The sequence below is a fragment of the Sturnus vulgaris genome, chromosome 21 (assembly GCF_052056855.1).
Source record: "Sturnus vulgaris isolate bStuVul1 chromosome 21, bStuVul1.hap1, whole genome shotgun sequence".
In the NCBI taxonomy this organism is placed as follows: domain Eukaryota; kingdom Metazoa; phylum Chordata; class Aves; order Passeriformes; family Sturnidae; genus Sturnus; species Sturnus vulgaris.
The window spans coordinates 6,271,189-6,294,236 of NC_142263.1; the positions used below are offsets into that span (position 1 = coordinate 6,271,189).

At 54.6% G+C, this 23,048-nt stretch overlaps 1 protein-coding gene across 1 annotated transcript in view; it reads right to left on the bottom strand.

Annotated features, from left to right (window-relative positions):
- Positions 1-10,575: 10,575 nt before the first annotated feature.
- Positions 10,576-23,048, bottom strand: part of CUX1 (cut like homeobox 1) — a 266,427-nt gene continuing 253,954 nt past the window's right edge. Inside the window, exons 15-23 of the mRNA XM_088177069.1 lie at positions 21,182-21,318; positions 20,717-20,783; positions 19,575-19,687; positions 18,916-19,032; positions 16,885-16,968; positions 16,588-16,644; positions 14,424-14,504; positions 12,449-12,513; positions 10,576-12,018 (exon numbers count right to left, since the gene is read on the bottom strand). Coding sequence (XP_088033195.1) covers positions 11,958-12,018; positions 12,449-12,513; positions 14,424-14,504; positions 16,588-16,644; positions 16,885-16,968; positions 18,916-19,032; positions 19,575-19,687; positions 20,717-20,783; positions 21,182-21,318 — 782 coding nt within the window. The 3' untranslated portion in view covers positions 10,576-11,957. The remainder of the gene's footprint in view (positions 12,019-12,448; positions 12,514-14,423; positions 14,505-16,587; positions 16,645-16,884; positions 16,969-18,915; positions 19,033-19,574; positions 19,688-20,716; positions 20,784-21,181; positions 21,319-23,048) is intronic.

Below are 23,048 nucleotides of genomic sequence, written 5' to 3' on the forward strand. Positions count from 1 at the left end.
CCGCCCCGCCGGCAGCGCCGCCCCCCGCACCGCCCACCCCGCCCCCGCCGCCTTAAAGGGCCCCGCCCGGCCCCGCATCCCCCGCCCCCGCCGCCCCCGGGGACACCGAGCCGCCCCCGCCACCCCATGGGGACCCCCGGAGACACCGAGCCACCCCCCCCATCCCATGGGGACCACCGGGGACACCGAGCCATCCCCGCCACCCCATGGGGACCCCCGGGGACACAGAGCCATCCTCGTTCCCATGGGACCCCCGGGTACACCGACCTATCCCCGCCACATGGGGACCCCCGGGGACACCGAGCCACCCCCGCCACCCCATGGGGACCCCCGGGGACACCGAGCCATCGCCACTCACCGCGGGCTGGTGTGGGGGGCGTGCCTGCCAAAGCGCCCCAAATAACAGGGGGCACCCCAAATCCTCAAGAAGAGCCCTTAATCCTCGGATGGGCTCCCCAGCCCTCCCAGGAAATCCTTGAGCAGCACCCTAAATTTTCAAGGTGACAAGTCTTCAGGCCCCAAAGATCTTCAAGATCCATAAATCCTAGCAGGGCAGCCCTGTGCTCTGAAGAGGGGCTGCAGCCTTTCCTCACCCCATCTATCACCCAAAATTTGTCCTGGCACTGGATTGGGGTGATCCCCTCCACACACCCACATTCCCAGGGGACACAAGGCAGGGTGTTGTGACTGCAGTGGCTCCAGGGGGAATTTTGGGGTCTGGACCTAATGCCTGCCTTTGTCACCCTGCTGATGCATTTTGGGGCCCATCTCAAAGCACTTTCCCTGCCAGGGGATTCAGGACAGACTGAACCCCAGGACAGGGTGGGTCAGGATGGACCAAGCCCCAGGACAGGGGAACTGAAGCCCAGAGAGGTTTAAGGGATGGAGTTGGGGGTCACACTGCCTCTGAGACCCTGCACAGCGCCCCCAGCCTCCCCATGGCATGTCCATGGGTGGATAAGGATGAGTCACCATTTAAAAAAAAAGGGGAAAAAAAAAAAGATTTGCAGGAAGAACAAATCCTTTTTACTTCTGTGAAGCACCTGTAGGATTAAGACAATGATGGTTATGTAAGAAGTGGAGAAGGATGGGTTTTATAATTTTTGTTGTTATTATTATTATTTATTTATTATGCTTCTTCACCATCCCATTACCCTGACAAATATATTCTGGGGAGAGGCTGGTTTGGGGGAGAAGGAGATTTGTTGTAGGGCTGATGCAGAGTGATGCACCATTTGCTTTTTCTTCCCCCAAAGCAGCATCTTCCTAAACATTTCTCTTTTTTTGGTGCATTTTTGGCAGCAGCATGAAACACGGGCCAAGGTGGACAGTGCAAAAGCAGTGCTGAGGAGGCACAGCTGGGACAGGAACTCTGGATTTTCTCCATTATGGCTGGGTTTGTGATGATTTTGGGTGGATTCTCTCCCTCCTGCTTCTGGCTGGTCACATTTTCAAGGCCGGGTTGGGCAGGGCTTGGAGCAACCTGGTCTGGCAGAAGGTGTCCCTGCCCATGGCAGGGGGTGGAATGAGATGAGCTTTCAGGTTCCTTCCAACCCAAACCATTAAATGTTTCTGGCATTCTCTGATTCCCTTGGCAGGGGTGTTCTGGGGGTGAATGGATGCTCTCAGAGAGGCTGGATCCCACTGCTCAGTGCAGGTGACCCTGGACCACCCACCTTCACCCGCCTCCCACAGCAGCTGACAATGTGTTTCCACTCCCCCCACCTTCCCCTGCCTCTCCTCCAAAAAGCCTCTCTCCCATTCATATCCATTTTTAAAGAAAACACACAATCAATAGTCTCTCAGGCTGGAATTTCATTAAGGTTTTCATTGCACTCGCTATCGATTGGCAGCAGGGCTGGGAGCTGCACGGAGCTGATGCCGTGCCCTGCCTGTGCCACGGGACCACCCAGACCATCCTAAAGGGAAAGAGCCATGCAGAGGATGTGGCTGATCCCATGCAGGCAGCAGAATTCCCAGCATCCCAGCTTTTACTCACTCCTAGATTTTACCAGCCATCACCAAGAGCAAAACCAGGAGCCCAGGGAAGGGCTGGGATTTCTTTCATGAGCCAGGACAAATGCTTTGTGATTGCAAAGGCTTTGGTACATAACAGGTTGTCTCCTGCCTTCCCTCCATGGGATGCTGTTGTGTCAGGACGTGTAAAACCAGGCTGGAATGCCTGGCCTTGCTTCCATCAAACACGGGGGCTGCAAGTAAAAAAAAAAAACCCGGGGCTCTGAGTGTGGAAGGGGATGGTTTGCTCCGCTGCTGGTTGGTCACTTGGAAAATCAAGTGAAAAATCCCAACCTCTAACAGGGCTTGTGGGCTAAATTTAGGTCTGGGCCTTGACCAGAGAGATTTACAATAATTGCCAGGGTGAAAGTTTAACTTCTCCCGCGACTTTTCTCAGCAATCCCCAAGGAACCGCGTTCTGCTGTGCAAAGAGCAGCCCCGGGCCAGCTCCCCAAATTGCTTTTTTTAAGGCTTTATTTTTAAACCAAAGCCACAGGCTGCCTTCAACGGGATAAAAATCCTTCACGAGTCCCAGTCTGCATCTGATGGGAGCTCCTGTGGATGGGGATGAGCTTTGGTTCAAATCCTTGTCCCCATTTTTTGGCTCTGCTCATCCTCTGCCAAGCAGAGCCCCCCTGGACACCCCTGTTCCCACTCACCACTAAACCCTTTTAACAGGACCCACGACAGGAGCAAAGCAGCACACACTGCTTATAGAACCACGGCCTTTCTGCTATGCTAAATGATGTAAAACTGGTGGTGAACAAACCTAATATCTGCCGGCTCCTGCCAATTCTCATTACTCCGGGACTCCCTTGGAGCGATTAGCCGCCTTAAAAAAAAAAAAAAAAAAAAAAAAAAAATCGCTGGAAGAAATCAAGAGAGTGGCTCAGCCAGCGCTGGGGAGGGCTTGCTGGCAGCATCCCGGCTGGAGAGTGCCGTGCCCTTGAAATGCTGTGCCCAGAGGCATCCGGCACCCGAGCGGTGCCAGCTCCGGCAGCGCGCCCTCCGCCGCCCGCGCTCCGGGCACAGCCGGGCGGCTCCAATTCCATCCATCCCCGCCCGGGGACCGCCGTGCTGAGGCTGATTTTCTAGCAAAACCCTCGTGCTGTGAGGCCACAAAACCGTGGTGGAGAGGGGAGGTGAAGGGGTTTGTGGAGCATCCCGGGATGAAGCTGGAAAGGAAGTTGTGAGCCCGCTGTGGCCGGGCAGCCCCAGCCACGAACGCGTTCGGCGGTGCAGGCACGGCAGAGCCGGGTGCGTGTGTGAGCTGTCAGCCAGGCAGACAGGCCCCAGGCATCTCCCGGGCTGTCACAGCTGCAGACTGTCCAGGAGCAGTCCCTAATGGGATGTAAAGGGAGAATTTATTGGAGGAAGATGTCACAGGGATGAAAGGGGAAAAAGAGAGGAAACCTGGAGAAATAGCAGTTTGGGTTTGTATTTATTTATGGAGGAGAAATTGTTTTAAAATGTCCTTTGGTGTGCTGGAGAAGGCAAACAGGCAGTGACAGCCCAGCCACGGGGCTGGAGGAGCCTTCACTGATGGGAAGACCTTGATGTGCAAATTCCCTTCTCCTCCTCACCCTGCAAGTCAGGATTTACCTTCGAGAGGGAGCAAAGCCCTTTCCTTTCAACACAAAACCTGTGCTTAATATTTCCTCTGTGACCTGAGCTTTTTCTTCCCCAGAGTGTTTGTGCAGCCCTGGTTGAGTGAAGCTCTCCCAGGATGACCTCAGAGATGGACAAGCCCAACCACAGACCAGAACAAAGCCAGACCAGCTGAAATTCCCTGAGGGAGGATGTACAAACAGAAAGGGATATGAAAACAGGACCAAAACCCATCCTTATTTTTCTGTGGGATAACCAATGGAGTTTGGATGGAGATGGAGAGCACCAGCTGAGTGCAGGAGCCGTGCTGGGGAGTGGTCAGACAGCTCTCAGCATCCACAGTTCACCCCACATCCTTTTTGTGTGCACACTGCCTGTCCCTCACCACATGACGGCTCTTCTGTGCTTCAAACATCTGTTCAGGGTTGTGCTCAGCAGCCTCTCAGTGTCTGACTCAGATGGGAGGGAGCAATATTTGGGATTGATGAGTGGGGAGGGAATGCAATCTCACTGCCAGGTGGAAAAAGGGTTCAGGGCTTGATCCTTCTGCATCTCTAATAGTGCTGGGAGAAGAATTAGGAGCAAAAAGGGGGTGTTCAGTTCTGTATCAGCAGACACAATTCAACATTTCCCACCTTACAGTGGTTTGTTCTGCCTGATCTTAATGCCTGCAAGAAGGACAAGTCTCTCCTGCTGCATGCTGCTGGGATGGAGCTCACTGGGCCCCTGGAATGCCACAGATCTGCACCAGCAGGATCTGTTTGTGCTCCCTGTGTGTCTCCTGGGAGCATATTTGAAGGGTGCATCTCTGCTTTCTCGACTGACTTCGTGTTGTCCTGTAATTCTATATTATTTAAGTATGGGGGTTTTTTTCCCTGCTACAAAAATCACAGGAAAAGCTGAGTTGGGAGGGACCCACAAGGATCACTGAGTCCAACTCCTCACCTTGCACAGGAGTTCCCATCCCTATACCTGAGAGAGGATTGTCCAAACAACACCACCACTGTGGACACCTCCTTCCCTCCCTCCCAGCCGCCGGAGTCTGGCGCTGGTGCTGCTGCTGCTCTTCCTCCTGCTGCTGATGCAAATGAAAAGCGATGCTGTGGCTGTGCTCCAGCCCCCTCCCGGCACCTGCTGGCAGGGCTCAGGTGGGGAACTGGCCGGGCGTGCAGTGCTGTGGGCAGGGGCAGAGCCCCGTGTCGGGGCGGGCACTCACACACCAGTCTTTGTGCTGGGGGAATGTGAACTGGGGCTGCAGAACTGAAACTTAAGCAAAAAAAGCCCCAAAGCCACAGTAGGTGTGCTCCTGCTTCCTCTCAGCCCAGGGCTCTGTTCCCCTGGCTGTGCTGGCCCTGCTGGGGTGACCAGGTCTGTGTCTCTCCCAGCGGGACAGGCACCTTCTGCACCTTCTCTTCCAAACCACCTCCTGTTTCTGCAGGCAGAGGCCAGAGGTTATCAGCTGCTTGTGGGCTGTCTCTTAAATATCCCTTTTCTTTGTGCTGCTCTGCTCTGCTGGGGCTGTGCCTGAGAAATGCTGTCAGAGGCTTTGTTCTGCCTGCACAGAGACCATGGAGGAAAAGGCTTCAAAACCCTCCCCACACCCCCTCCGTGGCTGTGCTGCCCTGGACAGGGGGGTTTCCAGGAGCATCACCCTTCAGTCACCTCCTGCAGCTGCATCTGTTTGGTGGCCTCTGCCTGGGGACAGGCTGGGACTCCTGCTTGCCAGGATGGTGGAGCTGGGGACCGCAGGACCACATCCCTGGTGGGGTCAGATCCTTTCCCCTTGCTCTTTCCGGGTATCACAGATCTGTGGACTCCCTCCATTCTGCTGCTCCAGGATCCCACTGTCCCAGAGGTCCCTCTGCAGCCTCCAGCCAGCAGGAGCCAAAACCCTGAAGATTTCAGACACAGAAAAAAGGCTTTCACCTTTCCCACTTGCAAACACTCCAGCAACAGCAGCTCCTTGCACTGGGAAACCTTGGGGAAAACTGTGCTGCTCCTGCTAGCAAAGGGCTGATCTTTGCTGTGCAGGATCCTCTCCCCAGCATTTCTCCTGTGCTGGTCCAAGTGGCTTTTTCATTGCAGTTTTCCAGGGTTTTGCTTTTCCTCCAGGCTGGAAAATGCCCTTCTGGCAACCTTGGCTTTGAAGCAGCCCCACGCTGCTGGGTCAGGCTGGCTGTGGTGTTCCTGCAGTGCCCAGCTCTCCTGCAGCAGCTCTGAATGCTCCCTGCACGTGTGTGCAATAAAAAAAAAAAAAAAAAAAAAAAAAAGGCATTAAATATTAAAGGAAAAACCATTGTTGCCTGGACTCAGAGCAGCTCTTAAAAATGTTAGCAGCTCCAAAATCCCAGCCTCCCCTTGGCTTTGAATGCTTCCACCTTTGCAGCAGCCTGTGAGGAGCCAGGCAATGTGTGTGTGAGGAGCAGGGCTGGTGGGCAAAGTGCCCCCGAAGAGGTTCCCAAAATGAAGCCACGTGGCCCAGAGCAGCAGCCAGAGAAATTCCATAGCCCCGTGAATCTGCAGGGGTTGGTGTGTGGAGGTGAACTGGGAAAAAGCCCTGGAAAATCCCACTTCTGTGCCAGGGCACTGGGAGGTGGTGAGTGAGGGCAGATTGTGCCACCCCAGAGGAGGGGGACAGCACGCAGGGACAGCACAGGTGCCATCCTACCCCCAGGATTCTCTGCAGGGGAATGACAATGCCTTGCCTGCTCCCACCCCAGTCCTAAATCCAGTCCCTGGGCTGGTGGGGTGCTCCATGGGATCAGGATGTTTTGCAGAGCAAAGCCAGTTTTTTTAAGACAAGGAGCCTTTTCCTGGCTGGGCAGGGGGCTAAGAGGATGCTGCCCTGCCTATTCCCTGTTGCCCAAAAGTGAAGGCTTTAGGGAACACCAGTGGGATCATCCCTGCGGGTCCAGCCCAGAACCCTCCTCTGTGCTAAACATCTTCACTGTGCCTCGAAAACCACCAAGGGGCTATTTAAAAAAAGAAAAAATCCCACAGAGGTCTTTCTTTTCCCCAGGAGACTCTCTGGGGACCTCCTCTGATCCTGCAGGATCACCTTCCCGAGCCTCACCTGAGCAAATCCCTCGGGTATGGCAGGCACAGCCTGGACCAGCGCGGTGCCAAGGGCTTTCCATAGCCACAGGCACCTGGACGGCCCCAGCCCCTGAGTGTTCAGGGCACGGATTTGGGGCAGGGTGTGCTGAGGGTGTATCCCAGAGCTGGATTGCTGCTGGGGTGCAGCACGATCCCGGGACAGCTCCACGTCTCAAAAATCCCACCTGGCATCGCCTTCTCGTCCTCCCGGCGGGTCCCAGCTGGATGCTCAGCTCCTGTAGAAGTCCCGGTGCTGCCATCCCGGGGGTCTGGGGATTGTGGCCAAACCCCCGCGGGTTCCCCTCCGCCCCCGCTCCCTCCACGGCTTTTTTTGGCAGCCACGTGCCGGTGGGGATGGTTATTCTGGGCAAGGAGAGACGTCACAGGAGGTTGTCCCAGGTCTGTGGTGTTGCCTGGGGACACTGGGGTGCCTAAACATCCTCCCAGCATCTCCCTGTTGGGAAATGAAGGGCAGGGGTTGTGGTGACCCCCTGGCACTGGCTGCTGTCCCCACTGCCATCCCTTGGAGAGGGTCCTTGCCCAGCATTCCCATTGCCAGCATTTCCACCTCATTTGGGTTTCGCTGCCCTCTTGGGAACAGGATTTTGGGGCGGGGGGAGCGAGGTGAAGCTCCTTCCCTTCCCTGGGAGCTGGGAAGGCCTGTGCGGAGCATCTCCAGGGAGACTCTGTAAACAAGGAGCAGGGAGGGAGCGAGGGGGGCTCTCCATCTGCTGCACCAGCTTTGGGCCCCGGCCTGCCGTCAGCTGTCTCACACTGCAGGAAGCAATAAAACACGAATTACCAGCACGGCAGAGCCTCTCTCGCCTGCTGGTGAGTGGGGTTTTGCCCAGAATCCCACTTAGGGGTGGCTGTCAACAGGGTTAGGGGGCTCATGTTATTACAGCTCGTGGCAGAGGTGCCCAGCTCTGCTGCAGCAGGGGATGCTGCCAGCCCATCACTGGGATAACCCTGCTGTGATTCCCACATCCCTGTGCTGGCTGCTGTCCCCTCTCCCACGGGACCAGGTGTCCCAGCATCAGGAAGAGCACCCTGCCCAAGGGACTTCCCAGCATCCAAACCCTGCTGTCCTCTTGACAACAGCCCATCCAAACCCAGCAGCTCTGTGTGCTCCGTGCATCAGGGGAGAAATGAGAGGGACGGTGGTTTGTGGATTGCAGGGGTCTTCACCCTTGGATGACAATTCCTGCTGCCTGCCTGGAATTCCTGCCTGAACTGGAGCTTGTCTTCAAGACAGATGTTCAGCTGTGATTTAAAGGCATCCAGCAGTGGACATGCAGCACCACCCCTCCCCTGCCTGCTTGTAGAGGATAATTAGAGCCACATTTCCCATAACAAGTACCTGTGGTCGGCCTGGCCAGATTCCTACTGCCAGATAGCCAAACCCCTTATGTATTACTCCTTTTTCAGGGAAATGCTGTGTCCATGCTTTTATGGAGGTACCCAAACCGCTTCTGTCTCACCCCCCTTTTTCCTGCGTGGGCTGTGTCCGTGTACTCTGTTCACCCACCGCATTCACTGGCTACACCGTGCACCCCAAGCGCCCGGGGCTGCCTCTGGTTGTGTTTGCAGCTCCTTTCCTGCCTCTCTGGCATCCTGGCTGCCTCCAGCCGCGCTCGGAGCCATCGATCTCCCTTTCCCATCCGCAAACTCGGTGCCTGCCTGGGTGCCAGCGGCTCCGGAGCCCGGAGGGGATGCAGAGCAGGGACGAGGCGCCCGGACGGAAACCTTTAGGAAATCACATTATTGGGGTTTTTTTTTATAGCACTGCAATTATTGCTGCAGCAGTTTGCTCCTTCTGGAGCTGCCAGGGCATTCAGCATCCTGAATCCAGGCGGCTGGAGTGGGATCAGCCCCCTCAGCCCTGCCCGATGGGCTGCAGCCCCACATCACAACAGATTGGCCACATCCTGGCAGTGATTTCTCTCTTGTCTCCTTTGCTCACGGCAAAAACTGAACTTGTGACCCAGATGTGAGCAGCCTGTTATCTCGTTAGCCAGCCCAGCTTCCCCAGGAGCCTTTTATTAGCAGATAAACCTCCGAAAATTCAGCCTGGTCTCTGAGATGGGCTGGGAGATTCGCAAGTTAAACAGATATAAGAAGCACAGGTTTGCCCATAATTATTTTCCTGAATATCTGTCGATACTAATTAAAATTGTTTCCCATAATTAAATTTAAAACAGCAAGGGAGAGCAAGGGGTCGCTTAAATCCTTTTCTTTTGAATCACTCAGGGATAAAAGACGTTTTCAAATCAAATCAGTAAAAAAATCCATTCCCATTTTCTCCCCCTGCCTCCAAGAGTGGGACAGATTGTGGGGTGCTTTGGGGCTGCCCTCTGAGCCTGGCTGAAAATGGGGTTTAGAAGGGTGCTGGAGCTCAGGGCTGTGGGTCTGTAAGGAGAATTCAGTGTGTTCCCAAAGCCCAGCACAGCCAGTGACACCCCAGTGCTGGATCAGGCAGGGAATGAGGAATTGGCCGTGCCCTAAATCCCGCATGTGTCAGGACGACAAGGACAGTGCTGCTCCTGCTCCCCTCCCTGCAGGCAGCTCTTGCCCGAAGCTGTGGCTCCTGTTTGCTTTAATCGATGCACGATGTCATTCTTCTGGAGGAAAGGGGTTTGGACACAGCACTGCCAGTACTGCCAAGCTTGGTGGGGGTGCCAGGAGGTGTCTGGGGCTGGAGGAGCCATCTCCCTGTGCCTGGCCACTCCAGGACACCCCTCACATGCAGGGCATCTCCCGAGGCACCACAACTGCACGATTTTGTTTTGTCCTGAGCAGGAACATCCCATTATCCCAACACACTCCGGGAATCACCAGGATCCCCTGGAGCCCAGCACCTCCAGCACAGCTCTGGGAAGCAGCTCTGAAAACTTGGCTGAGGCTCTGAGCAGTGACCTGAGAGCTCTCCCCAGCTCAGGCTTTCCCTGCCTCTGGACACAGGGCTTGGCAGCCAGAGCCAGACTCCTGGGAATGGCTGCTGGGGACATCCCTGGGCTGCTGCAACGTCACCAGGGCTGGGGTGAGGTGAGCTGGACAGGCAGGGCTATGCCATGGCAGTGGCAGCTGCTGGAAGCTGCAAATCTGTGAGATCAGAAGAGAAAACAACAGCCCACATCGAACTCCTGCCCGTCCCAGGAGGGATTTTGGGACAAATCAGTGAGCTTGTCATTCTTATGTTGGATGGAAGGAGGTGACAGCTCTGCCTGAGGGACAAAATCCAGCAGCTCCAGGGGACTGGAAAGAGCCAGGTATCCTGGGGGCTGGAAAAGCTCTGGCACGGAGGTCCCTGGTGGTGGGGGGAGCAGCTCCTGGCCCTCCCCAGACCCCCTGGCACTGCTGGGCTCAGCTGAAGGAAGCTGTGCCTAAAACCCAAAGCAGCCAAAGTCTGCCAGGCTGGGGCTGCTGGGATCTCCCAGGGCTGGAAAAGCAAGGAAAAAGGAGGCTGAGGAAGAGGGGGATCGTGAGCAGCTCACCAAAATTAGCCAGGCAAATTTCCACTGTCCAGCTGGAGTGCCTTTGCCAACAGACACGTGGGGATATCCGGAATATCTCACGATTTGGAGCTGCCTGGGCTCAATTCCCATGGTCCCCCCATCCCCAGAGGCTCTCTCAGGCCCGTGGGATGCTGGTGTTGATGGCAGCTGGGACGCTGGATCCAGCACATGGGGACAGAGGTCCTGCCCTCCCCGGCGCTGCGAGACATCACTGCCTTTAGCTGCTGTAATGGGTTTCTAAAATTAGCTGCACACTCTGCCCTTGGACTCGAGCAGGACATTTCTCAGTTGTTTAATATCAAAAGTCCAAAAAAAAAAGGAAGCAGAGCACAAAAGCCACTCAGTCAATGCATGGCTAAGTTTATTTTATCACTTGTCCAACAGAACTCAACATCTATTTTAAGTCATTTATGAGGAGTACAAGTGTGAATAGCTGCAGAAGTTTTGCAATTCCAAGACACCACATACAGCTGCTAAAAAAAGCAAATTTAACCTTCCCAACAAAGCCTCGAAAAGCAGCCCACCCTTCCCTGGATTGTGTTTCCCATCTACTGATTTCACATCCCCCAGATCTGAAGTTGATTAGTTTATGAAAAGGGCCCCAGCCCTGGCAGCATCACCCCCTCACTGCATCCTGGGGTGCTTCCCTTCCATTTGGGCTCAGTTTTCCCTGTGCTGACTGGGGCAGGTGTAGGTTGGTCCCTTGGGGTTTATCCCTCCCTTCAATTTAAGAGTATTTTACATTTTGCCATCGGCCACAGCTCCTATAAATAAACCCAGGCTGCCCATGGCAGATGTGAGGCCTTTCCCTGGCTGCACGCTCTGTTAGAGGCCCTGGCTTCCCAGCAACAGGAATGGGGATGGATGTGAGTCTGCAATGAAATATTAATTGGGAGCAGTGCTATTCTCCTGTCTACAGAGGGGAATTTTAATTGAGGACCACGTTAACAAGCTAATACCTTCCCTCACCATGTGGTCACAGCAGGAAGAGGGGGGGACCTGCTCTTTTTAATTGGAGCATCTCCTATCACCTCTGTCTCCCCAAATCAACCCAAATTAGCAGCCCAGTGTTCATCACCCAGCAAACCCAATCACCAGCAATTTCTTGATTTGACTTGTGATTTCCTCAATCAAGAGGCAGAAACATCTCAGCAAGCAGAGTCTGGAGCATCCCTGTGAGGTCAGGCCTGACCAGCAGCACCTCCCTTCATGCCCTTTATGTCCCAACTATTCCTAACTATTCCCAAATTGAGGGCTTCAGTTCAAGAAGGGCATCTGCCAGTGCCCAGCAGCACGGGCAGGAGATGCCCAGAGCTGGAGCAAAATAGGAATCCTCAAATAGCCTGAAACACCTGAAAATGCAAGTTCAGGAGGTTGATTTTCCTCCCCATTTCTGTCTGGATTTAGCCCACCCAGTGTTGCACTGGACTCGAAACAGGATGGGAGAGGGATGTGGATCTGGGAGGAGGGGTACCTCTGATCTTGCATTTTCCATGTGTTTTGGTAAAGACTGAGCTCTCTGAGACATCAGGAAAGCCTGAGAACTGCTGCAGCCCTTCCAGAGCTGGAAAATGATTCTCCTTTAGCTGAGGCTTTCAATTTGAAGGGTGGGAGTGGGGGGGATCATTGCCTTCATCCTACAAAGCAGAAAGCCAAGCTACAGTAAGGCAGGAGCGGGGGCACAGCTCCTGCTGCAGGACTGGAGGGAGCCGTGTCCAGTTGTCACTGCCACATGTCAGGCACGTCCCCGTTCTTGTGGAACTCGTGGAGGTGGTCAGCATACCTGGGGAGAGGGCAGAGCCACATTAACCTGCAGCAAACACCAAGGGGCTCTGGCAGCTGAGCAGGAGCTGCTCCGATTCCAAGGGGTTATTCCTTGAGGATAAGCACCGTGCTCTGCTCCAGCCACGGGCAGCAGGGAACTGCAGTCATGGCAGGGGTCTGACCCAGACCTCCAGGATCACGTTTGCCTTTCTCAGGATTCCTGCTGGGCAAGGACTGCCCGCAGGAAAGGGTTTGGAAAACACCCAGCTGAACACAAGTGGTTGTCCTGTTCCGTGAACTTTTCCTCCCCACTCCCTCATTGGGTTTAAAGCCCGATTAACTGGCCTTGTTTCCAGCACTGGGGTGCCCAAAAAATCTGCTGCAGACCACCAAGCCTTGCCCACTAAAGCAGCCCTGAAGCTGGGCTGGCCCAGCCTGTCCTCACTCACTTCTTAGCACAGAAGGCAGCGCAGTCCCGTCCCACGCTCTCGCTCCAGGCGGTTTTGTAGAGCACCTGCAAGGGAAGGAATGGGATCAGCTCTGCTCCCACCTCCATCCCAGCCACTCCTCACTGCAGTCTGTGCCACTGCTGTGCCAGCCTGGCCCTGCCATCCCACCCTGGTGACAAGGACAAAGGTGACAGGACAAAGGAATGGCTTCAAACTGACAGAGGGTAGGTTTAGATCTGATATCAGGGAGAAATTCCTCCCTGTGACGGTGGGCAGGCCCTGGCACAGGGTGCCCAGAGAAGCTGTGGCTGTCCCTGGATCCATGGCAGTGTCCAAAACCAGGCTGGATGGGGCTTGGAGCAACCTGGGACAGTGGAAGGTGTCCCTGCCATGGCAGGGGTGGCACTGGATGAGCTTTAAGGTCCCTTCCCACCCACACTGGGAAATCTGTGATCACCAGCATGGGGAACCCCGGGGTGTTGCAGGGGTTGTGCTCAGGATGGTCAAGATGACCTTTCCCAGTGGGTTATTTTTACTGGGACAGTGCTGCTGTGGTGGTTTGGGATAGGGCTGTGCATGGATGGAGATGTATTTTTGGAACAGGCTTAAGGAAGGTCAGTGCTTGGCTTGGCTCCTTTTTACCTTCAGGGCTCCGTGTTTTCCTTGCAGAGCTGAGGGCTGAGGAGGCAGGAGGCAGTGCTGGGGTTTGGGAAGAGGGAGAAGCCCTCCCATCCCTGACTGATTCGTTCAAGCCTTGGGATTTGTAAGCTGTTATCACCAGGGAATCACCCTAATCACACAAACAGCCACCAGCAGGCTCCACATCAGGGTTAATTGAAGTCTCCCAGGATCAGTGGCAGAGATGTCACTCCCACTGTGGGGATGGAGGAGCAGGGGCTTCCTCCAGTCCCCTGTGGCACACACAGTTCATCCCAGCCCAGGCAGTGCTGGATTTCAGGCTCTTTTGTGTCTAGATGATGTAAGAGCACTCCAGCCATGTAATATTTATGAATTTTCCTTTTTTTTAAATTTTTTTTTTTTTAGGTTACAGCTTTAAAGTTTAATGATGTTTAACTTTTTATTTCCTTTGCTCTTTTCCTCACCAAAATAACTTTGAGAGCAGGACAGAAATATTGTTCTGATTTGCCTTTCATCTCGTTTCCTCGTTTAATTATTGATGGTTTGTTTGGCTTTTTTTCCTCCCTGAAATGACAAATAAACTCCCAGAAACTGTGCAAGGATACAGGAGGAGTTTGCACCATGACAAACTCCCAGGAGATTCAGGCTGGCTGAAGCCTCCATTCCTCCCAAACCTCTGCTTTTCTACTTTTCAACCCTAATGTAGAGTTGGGGAAACTTGAAAACCAGGGGAAAACAGAGCCACAGGGCATGAGGAGCATGGGGAGAGCCAGAGCTCATCCCTGGAGAGGCAGCAAATGAACTCCACTGAGCAGGAGGCCAAGGATGCACCCAGGAATAGGATCCCCATGGTCTAGAACCTGGCAGTGTGGGCTCAGGGGCATGTATTTCATTCCTAAAGTCAGTTATGGTATTAGGTTCATAATTATCTAATAATTAACCAAATTATTGGTTAATTAACCATTATTAAGCAAAATTTTGCTCCCCACGAAGCAGAGGGCTTGCTCGGGAAGACACCAAACTCTGTGTGAGCTCCCAGCACGGCAGCACCACGGTCCCATGGCTGATCCCAGGAACAACATGAACACACACACAGCTTCCAGCTCCTGCCCTTGGGCAAGCCTGTGCCCACTCAGGATGGGATTTCCACCCTGTGGAGCCCAGGGGGACATTCCTTGGCATGTCCATGTCCCATGCTCTCAGCCCTGCCGTGCCTCCAGAGCCACTGGCACAGCTCCTGCTTGGCACAGCATCTTAAACCAGCCCAAATTCCCGCAGGAGGGAGTGACAGTGGATGTTTTATCTCAGTGCCCATTCCCTGTGGCCCAGCACTCACCAGGAAGACGAGGCAGTGCAGGAACAGGGTGTAGAAGAAGGCCACGGTCCGAGCAGTCTTGTTGGACAGGATGAGCCGTCCCTGCAGGAGAGCAGTGGAAAATCCCATTTTAACGTGGGAACCAGCTCTCCTCAAAGGGCTTGGAGAGATCATAGCCAGGGCTGGGAGCCTGTTCCTGCCAGACCCTACACGAAGATGCAGTGAGTGGTGTTTGCCACCCACCTGTGCCCACCCCTGAGCAGTGATGCCTCTTCAAAGTGGCTGCACAAGTGCCCACGCTCTCAGCCCAAATTTGCCCAAACAGAGGTGGATTCAGGGCTGCCAAGTGTAGGCTTTTCCCCACTGAAAACTCTTCTGGGGGTTTATTCTGAGTTGCTTTATCCCAGCTCTCTCCAGCAGCTCTCCTGCTGCTGCTGTGCCAGCCCTGCCTCAGTGCCTGCTCGGCAGAGAAACCCCGGCAGTAATTAAGCTCTGCACATTTTTAATTCATGAGCTCAAACAACTTTGTGATTTGCAGCGTCCCCTCGTCACCTCCTGAGCAGGGCACTGGAGCCAAGGCTGTGTTGGTGTTCCCAGAAGCTGCTCCTGGTGTTCCCAAAGCCGGGCCCTGGTGTCCCCTCGCTCTGGCTCTGCAGGGTCTGTGCTGAAAGGTTTGCTCTCCATCCCTGCACATCCTGTGCCACCCCACAGGGCTGTCCAAGCTCACTGGGGTGGGGATGAACTGCCCTCCACCCCTCGTTCTGGGGAGGCCACTGAACCACAGCCGGACCCTGCTGATGCCTGAGCCCTTTTGACACATCACACCAAGATCCCAGGGGGAAAACCTTCACGCCCATCCCTTCAAAAGCATGAAAATCAGGAGCAGCACAGGAGTGGCTTGCAAAGGACGGGTCCTGCCTTCCTTCACAGCCACTCTTTATTGCTGCTGTAACCCAGGGACTCATTATGGACATAAGCACATTCCCCAAACACCACACAGGCTTTCCAAAGCTGGCATTAAAACCCACAGATCTCCCACCAAACCCATTCCGGGCTGAAATCGTCTTTGCTATTCACGGCCACGGCGGAGGCTGCTGTAACAAACAAGATTATGTTCTTAAATATTCCCAAGGAATAACTCCCCTAAGTCAGTTTTTTTTTGTGAATGCCTTTCATTAATTCTCCGTGGTGCTGGCACGCCACACAATCCATATTCATGCTGGCATTTGCTTGGTTTTTATGCAAATGACAGCTCTGCCTTTATTGCAGGATATCTCTGTGTTCTGGGGCTGCTGCAGCCCCACAGTCTCACATTCACCTTCATTGTGCTGGAGAACTGGGGGTTAACTCAGCCAAAACCCCATCCTGAGCCTGCTGCTAATGCCACAAATTCCAGTATAAGTCAGATTTCCTCAATAACCACATTTTCAGCTCAGAAAGTTTTACCCTAAGAGATGGCAGCCCAAGCTTGCAGCAGCAGCAGTCACCTCCTGCCCTCTGTGGCTCAGGCAAGGACCCTCTGCTGCTGCAGACACCAGGATTTATCCTGATGCTTTTTTTGGAAAGTAGAGCCAGAGCAGGAAGGATCAGGGCTTGGGAAGGGTTTTTTATGGAGGATGAGAAGCCAATGTGTGCCTGAGGATGCTGTGCTGTGTGGGGCAGAGATCTTCCCTGGAGTGTTGGATCCTCTGCAGCCCCTCACACTCCTTCTCCCCAGATGTGTGGGGTGCTGGGGCTCTCTGGGGGGGGTCTCCTATGCAGGAGGCTCTGCCCCTGGCTGGGGGTGCAGTCCTGAGCCCCCCACCATGTTACAAACCAGAGGAGAGGTGCTTGGAATCACAGAATAGAATCAGAATAATGTAGGTTGGAAAAGACCTCAAAAATCCTCGAGTCCAACCATTCCCCCAGCACTGCCAAGCCCACCACTAAACCACGTCCCCAAGTGCCACATCTACACAATGTCCTTTAAATACCTCTGGGAATGGTGATGCCACCACTGCTCTGGGCAGCAAGGGAGGAAAGGGATTGCTCCTAACCCAGATTCCAGCATGGCCCAGGGTGCTCTGCACCCCTGCCTGGGACAGCAGGGATGGGCCCTTCCCACTGCCCAAGAGCCCCATTCCCTTGCAGGCACTGAGTTAAAAACCTCTGAGCTCCCAGCAGTGCTGGCAGAGCAGCCACTCACCATGCTCAGCGTGGCTTTATCCCAGGGACTGAGGCTCAGGTACTTCCTCTGCCGTTCCTGCAAGGAAACCATACAAGATTTTGAGGCTCAGAGGGCTAATTTGGGGGTTGCAAAACACGGAAGGAGCTGTGTGCCCCAGGAAGCTCCTATTTGCCATCATCTGGGCAGGGATTTTATTGATTTTTTGCTTTTGAAAGCAAAGGGTATTTGACAAAGGGTTTCACTCCATCAGAGGTCCCTGGATTTCATCTGACAGAGGGGCTGATGCAGAGGGAGGGTGCTGGGGGCCTTCCATACCTTCCTGCTGAAGGAGGAGAAGGGGTCCAGGCGTTCCTCGTACTGGGAGGAGTAGCGCTGCTCTGTGTCATCCCTGCTGCTGCCCTGGGGGAGCAAAGGCAGCGTGAGAGCCAGCAGGGACAGCCAGCCCAAGCACAGAACCCCGAGCCCCCCCATTTGGAAGAAATGACCCCCAAAGGATGGGGCAGCACAGCCCAGAGCTGACCCACGGGGCTGACAGCATCTTCAGGAAGGAGAACAAAGTCCTTACTCCATAGAATTGTGGAATGGTTTGGGTTGGAAAGGACCTGGGGTTGTTACATCAGGGGGTTCTGCCATGAGGACTCTCTGTTTCTCCTGTGTCTCCCTATTTTAGGCCTTTTCCATGAATTAATTGTCACCCTCACATGGAGCTCACCTGGGCTAAATCAAATCCCACCCTGAATTCCTTTGCTGCTGGGCTGGGTAGGAGGGAGACAGTGGTTTAGGAGGAGGAAATCATTGTTCAAACATAGAGCTGTTATAAGCTGGGGAAAGGGCAAAGAAAATGAAGAAAAGTCCTTGAAAGAAGTGAAAGATTTGGGTGGGTTCAGACAGGATTTTATAATTCTTACAGGACAGAAATTCCCCTCACCCAGCCCTGAGGATGCTCATGCAGCCAACCTGCTCCTCCTTCCTCCACCTCTGCACGAGCTGCAGATTGCTCCTCATTCCTGCCCAAATCCAGCCTGGAAACAGCACATGCTGCCCCAGCCCTGCTGCAGGCTCTGTTTCCCTGCTCCAGCTCTAATTCCCTGTCCCAGCTCAGCTCTGCCCAGCACTGCTGGCTCTCCCCGAGCCCTTTCTGGACCTGTTCCTAGTGCAGAGGGTTGCCCTGCCCAGCCCCCTGGCTGGCTCTTACACCTCTGTGTAAACCTTTAGTAACCCTGCTCTCACTCACTGCAACCTGACCCTCAGGTCACTGCCATGAGACCAGAGCCCGATTTAGGGGCGAGGAACCAGCCCACTGCAATGATCTTTTTGGGTATTTTTAACGTGTCACATGCCCCATTAGGGGGTGAATTATGCAATCCCTGCGCTGCTGCCATGGAGGGTTTTGCTCTTTAGCTCATGGCAATGGCATTCAGGGGTTGCCTTGTGGCAGAGGATAAACATGGAGATGATATTCCACAGGAGAAAGGGGAAAAAATGTCAGAGGGGACGACCTGGCGTCATCAGGGAGACATAAAGAGAAGAACCAAATAAGGTCCCTCCCAGCTGTAGGAGTTTCCCACCACCAAATGCTATTAAAAATATCCCTCGACTAAACAGACTGGGTCCAGGCAGCACGGAAAGGCAGCAGCCAGGGGAAGGATGGCAGGGAATGGGTGTCCCCTCTGTGAGTGGCACTTCTGCATTTCTAAGGAAAGCCCCAGGTCAGGAGAGCCTGGCTCTGACCAGGGAAGTGCTTGCAGTGGAAAGCTGCCAGGCAGCAAATCCCTGGGGATGAACCTCCTGAGGGACACAGCCTGAGCAGAGCAGCTTGCAGCAAAGTCTGCTCCCCCTTCCCAGCCTTCTCCTGGCATTACTGGGATGATTTTGGGCTGGCTGTTTCTCTTTTGTCTGTATTCTGGCTGCTCAGGGAGCAGCTCTCTCTGCTGGATGCAAGAAGTTCAGGAATGAGCACAAGTGGGACAGGATGATTTATTTTCCAGGCTCTGCTGCAGGGGTTTATTGCAGGAGGTCCCAGTTTAAGCTCTGGCAGCCTGCTCAGGCAGAAGTATCCAGGCTTGCCTGCCAGAGCACCACATTGCCAGCAGTGAGCATCAGAGGGGGCTGTAGCAGCTCTGTTAGGGAGGAAATTTGGGTTTCTGGCTTCAAAGATGTCAAAGACCCCCTCAGCACAGTTCTAAAGCGCCTTCCTGGCAGAGCTCTGGACAGAGCACTGCACCCTTCCCCACCCCAATTTCATGCAAGCTGCATGTTGGAAATGTGCAGTGTCTGTGTCTGGGGATTGTCCAGGCCAAGGATGGACAGACAGACAGACAGAGAGAGGGGCAGGTGGACACTCACCCTGCCAGGGTAGCTCTGCAGGAACTTGATCTTCTCGTAGAGTTTGATGTTGTCAGCTCTCAGGTTGTCCAGCTCGCTCTGCAGGGCGTGCACTGTGTGCTGCAGCATCCTGTTCTCCTGCAGGGGTGTGGGGGGACAGTGGGATCCAGCCAGGGGGGATCAGTCCCTTCTCAGCAATTAAACACCCCTGGCTTCCAATTAAAATTGCTCCCTAATTAAAACTGTGCCAGTTGTGGCAGAAGGGGGCTCCCAGTCCTGCCCCATCAAGAACCCCATCCCTCAAAGAAGGGCTGGGGCACCCAAGGTGGCTGAGGGGCCTTTGGGATGGGATGGGGCTCCCACAGGAGGTGCAGACACAACTTTGAAAAGGTTATTTTGAGCTCTACTTCAGTTTGCTACCCCAAAATGTATTCTCTATGTGCTTTTTCCATGGCACCCCCAAACACGAGGACAAGCACAGGGACACAGGGACACAGGGACAGAGGGGTCTGGAGCAGCACAGATGGGCTGGGGCAGGCTTTGCTGCAGGATGTATTTTCCTTTACACATTCACACAGCAGGATGTATTTTCCTTTTGCTGGTGCAGAATTGCTGCAGGCCAGCAGAGCAGCCAGCCCAGGCTGAGTCCTGCAGCCCCCAGCCCCTCCCCATACACTCACCCCCTCCAGCTCCTGGTTCTTGGCCCGGAAGCGTTCCCTCTGGCTGGAGATGATGGACAGGAGTGAGTCCATCTGCTCCTCGGGGAATGAGGTGCCAGGGGATGGAGGGTGACCTGTGGACGAGGTTTGGCATGAAAGATGAGCTGGTAAATGCCCCCCATACACCCCGGGGTGTGCTCAAGGTCCTCCCACTGTGAGACCCTGGGGGCACCCAAATCATCCCCTGTGCACGGGTATTACAGCATGGACTACTATTTATGGTGTTTTTTTTTCATTTTTGAGGACTCATCCTCGAAGTGGACAGAAAAACCAATTGCATTATTTGGTGCTACCCATGGCTGCCTTTCCCTGACTCCAACCCTCCCCATCCCTGCCAGACTCTCTCCTCTGGCTTCTGCAGCAGCTGCAGCATCAAAATAAAGCCCCAGGGCCACAATCCTCTCTCCCCTACCCCAACCCCTCATCCACCACCAGCTTGCTATGCCCAGGACCCCATTTATTGCCCCCCCATGATGGGGCTGTGGCCATCCCTCCCTGCTCTTCCTTCCTGGCAGTGACATTCACAGCCAAGGAGAAATGTGTCCCCAAGGCCATGACTCAACCAGCTGCACAGAGCAGTTATTCATAGAGCAGGATGGGTGGCTGCAGGTTGTTTAGCTTGGTGGGACTGTTGCTGTGATATTGTTTATCTTGTGTTTTCAAAACCTTTCAAAACAAACAAAAAACCAAACAAGCAAAAAAAAAAAAAAAAAAAAAAGAAAAAAAAAAAGGAAAGGAAATGTTTTGGTTTTATTTTTTTCCCCAGAGAAGCCAAGAGTTGTTATTTTTTTTTAGATTCATTTTCTCCTGCAGACCTCAGTGCAGGGGCTGATGAACAGGAAATGTTTCACTGGCTGGCTCTGGAGGGGTTTGGTGTGGGAGGAGCAGGAGGCAGAGCACAGAGCTCAGGGTGTTTGGTTCAGCCTGGGCTCACCAGCCCAGCACAGAGCCAGGCCTGGCACGTTCCTGCTGCACCCCTTGGGAGGAGCCAAAAGATGGGTAAAACCATGGAAAACTGTCCCACTGGAGCATCCTCACACTGCCATCCCTGCAGGAGTGCCCACCCTGGGGTGGCCCAGCCCGGCTCAGCTCCCTCTTCTCACCATAAAACAGCGCCGTGGCCTCCTTGATGGGCTCGGGGATCTTCTCCAGGCTGGGCGTGGCAGCACCCTGGGCAGCACAAGCACAAAGGGTTAAACATTTCCCACCCACCCAAGGGTGCCTGGGCAAAGCAGCCCCTCCTGGATGCTGCTGCTGCAAGGACAAGGACTGACCCAGCAGGGAAAGGCTGGTGCTCAAACCAACCCCCAGCCCCTGCCCGGGAAGGGGAAGGGCTGGAGGGTCCCTGGAAGCCACTGGAACCACCCCCTCCCACACCAGCACCTCCCCACTGCACCGGCAGGATGCAAATCTCTGATGGGTGAATTATCAGAAAGAAAAAAAGAAAAGGAAAATAAGAATTAAAAAAAAAAAAAAAATAAAAAAAAAGGAAATGAAAGGATAAAAAGAGGAGGTGAACATCCCCCGAGCCCCCAGGTCTGAGAGCCAGCCCCATGGGCAGGGGGTACCTCTGCATCAGGGCGCTGCACAGCAGACAGGGCCTGGATGGTGCTCAGGTCGTGCTCCAGCTTGGCCACGAGCTCCTTCTGGCCAGCCAAGGTGGCCACAGCCTCTGTCAGCTGCATCTGCAGCTCGGCACAGCGCACTGCAAAACAGAGCCAGGGCTGTCACCGGCCACCAGAACCCCCAACTGCACCAAGGGGACGCCAAAGGGCTGAGAAAGCCCCACTGCAGCACCAGAGCCAGCTCAGAGCAGCAGCCCTGCTCTCTCCTGGGGGCAGCAGGAGGGTCCCCAGCAGCAATCCCTGCTCAGCACCGGGGTCCAGCCCTCCTTGCTGATGGCCCAGGGTGGGCACAGTCCCCGGGAAGGAGCAGTGCCATGTCCCAGTGCCAGGGGCATCAGACAGGTATTTTTGGTGCCCCAGGGGTACCTGGCAGCTGGCTGGGCAGAGGGGGGGACCTGCAGAGGGTTAAGGGGAGCTGAGCCCATGAACTGATGCCCAGGTCTGCTCTGCATGGGAAAGGCGATGGAAGAGGCTGCAATGGCTGTGGGGGTGGGAGGGGCACTCACAGGGCAGAGGATGGAGTGGGGGCCTGGGGCAGGGTGGGGGACACCCCCAGGAGGGGCTCAGGTGGGACCAACTCCTGCCCCAGGCACGGGGCCAGGCTGTGCAGCCCCCAGCATTCCTGCTCAGCCAATTTTCTACAAAGGATCCCTCTCTCCAGCTGCCCCCCAGAGTAAAACCCACACCCTAAACCACAACAGGCACTGCTGGAATGCTCCAGGAGCAAAACAAAAACCTCTGGTTCCCCTCACATAACCCCAGCCCAGATGTGAGGCAGTGGAGAGCTGCAGCTCCAGCGAGAGGCACAGGACCAGCCCCGCAGGGCGAGCTCCGTGTTCCATTGGCAAATCCATCCCTAAACTGTCCTGCAGCAGAAATCATCTTGTTTCACCTTTCTCCCTTGCTGCCAGCAGTGCCTGGGTGTCTCCCTGGCTGGGAAACCTGCTCAGCTCCAGGTTCAGAGCTGGGGTTTTGCACTGCCAGCACCTCCACCACGGGATGCAGGATCTGTCCCTCTGTGCTTGGATTTCCAGGTGGGTGAAAGCTCAGGTCCCATCTGTTCTAGTCCCTCCCAGATAATTCCTGTTGTAATTATTCCCCTAAATTCCAGACAGCTGGAAGGCAAAAAATTTCCTCATTTATCAACAGCCAGGGAGCAAGAAGTGCAGGGGTTGCCTGGGGAGCAGCAAGGGCAGGCTCTCCTCAGGGCTCCTGCCCTCTCTAAGCCTTCAGACAAGGGTGCAACTGCTCAATTCCAGCTCTCCCACTCTTGCCAGGCTGGGAAATGCTCCCCACACCCTGACACCAGCTGTGGAGGGAGGTCCTTGCACAGGGAGTGATGCTCTGGCCACAGGGCTGGACTGAGAGCAGCAGTGATGGATGAAGTGATGCCCGAAGTGACACTGCTTTCCCAGGAACCAGGGTCTGTGCTGGTGCTAATTCCCCCTTTTTTTTTGGTAGGTATGGCACTTGGGGACAGGGTTTGTGGTGGGCTTGGCAGTGATGGGGTAATGATGATCCTAAATGTCTTTTTCAACCTCAACAATAAGAAAGACAATTACTGTGTTCTGTAATAGAATCACAGAGTTGTTTGGGTTGGGAAGGAACTTAAAGCCCATCCCATTCCACCCCCTGCCATGGCAGGGACACCTTCCACCAGCCCAGGTTACTCTAAACCCTGTCCAGCCTGGCCTTGGGCACTGCCAGGGATCCAGGGGCAGCCACAGCTGCTCTGGGCACCCTGTGCCAGCCCTGCCCACCCTCACAGGAACAATTCCTGCCCAATTTCCAATCTAAACTTAGATTGGAT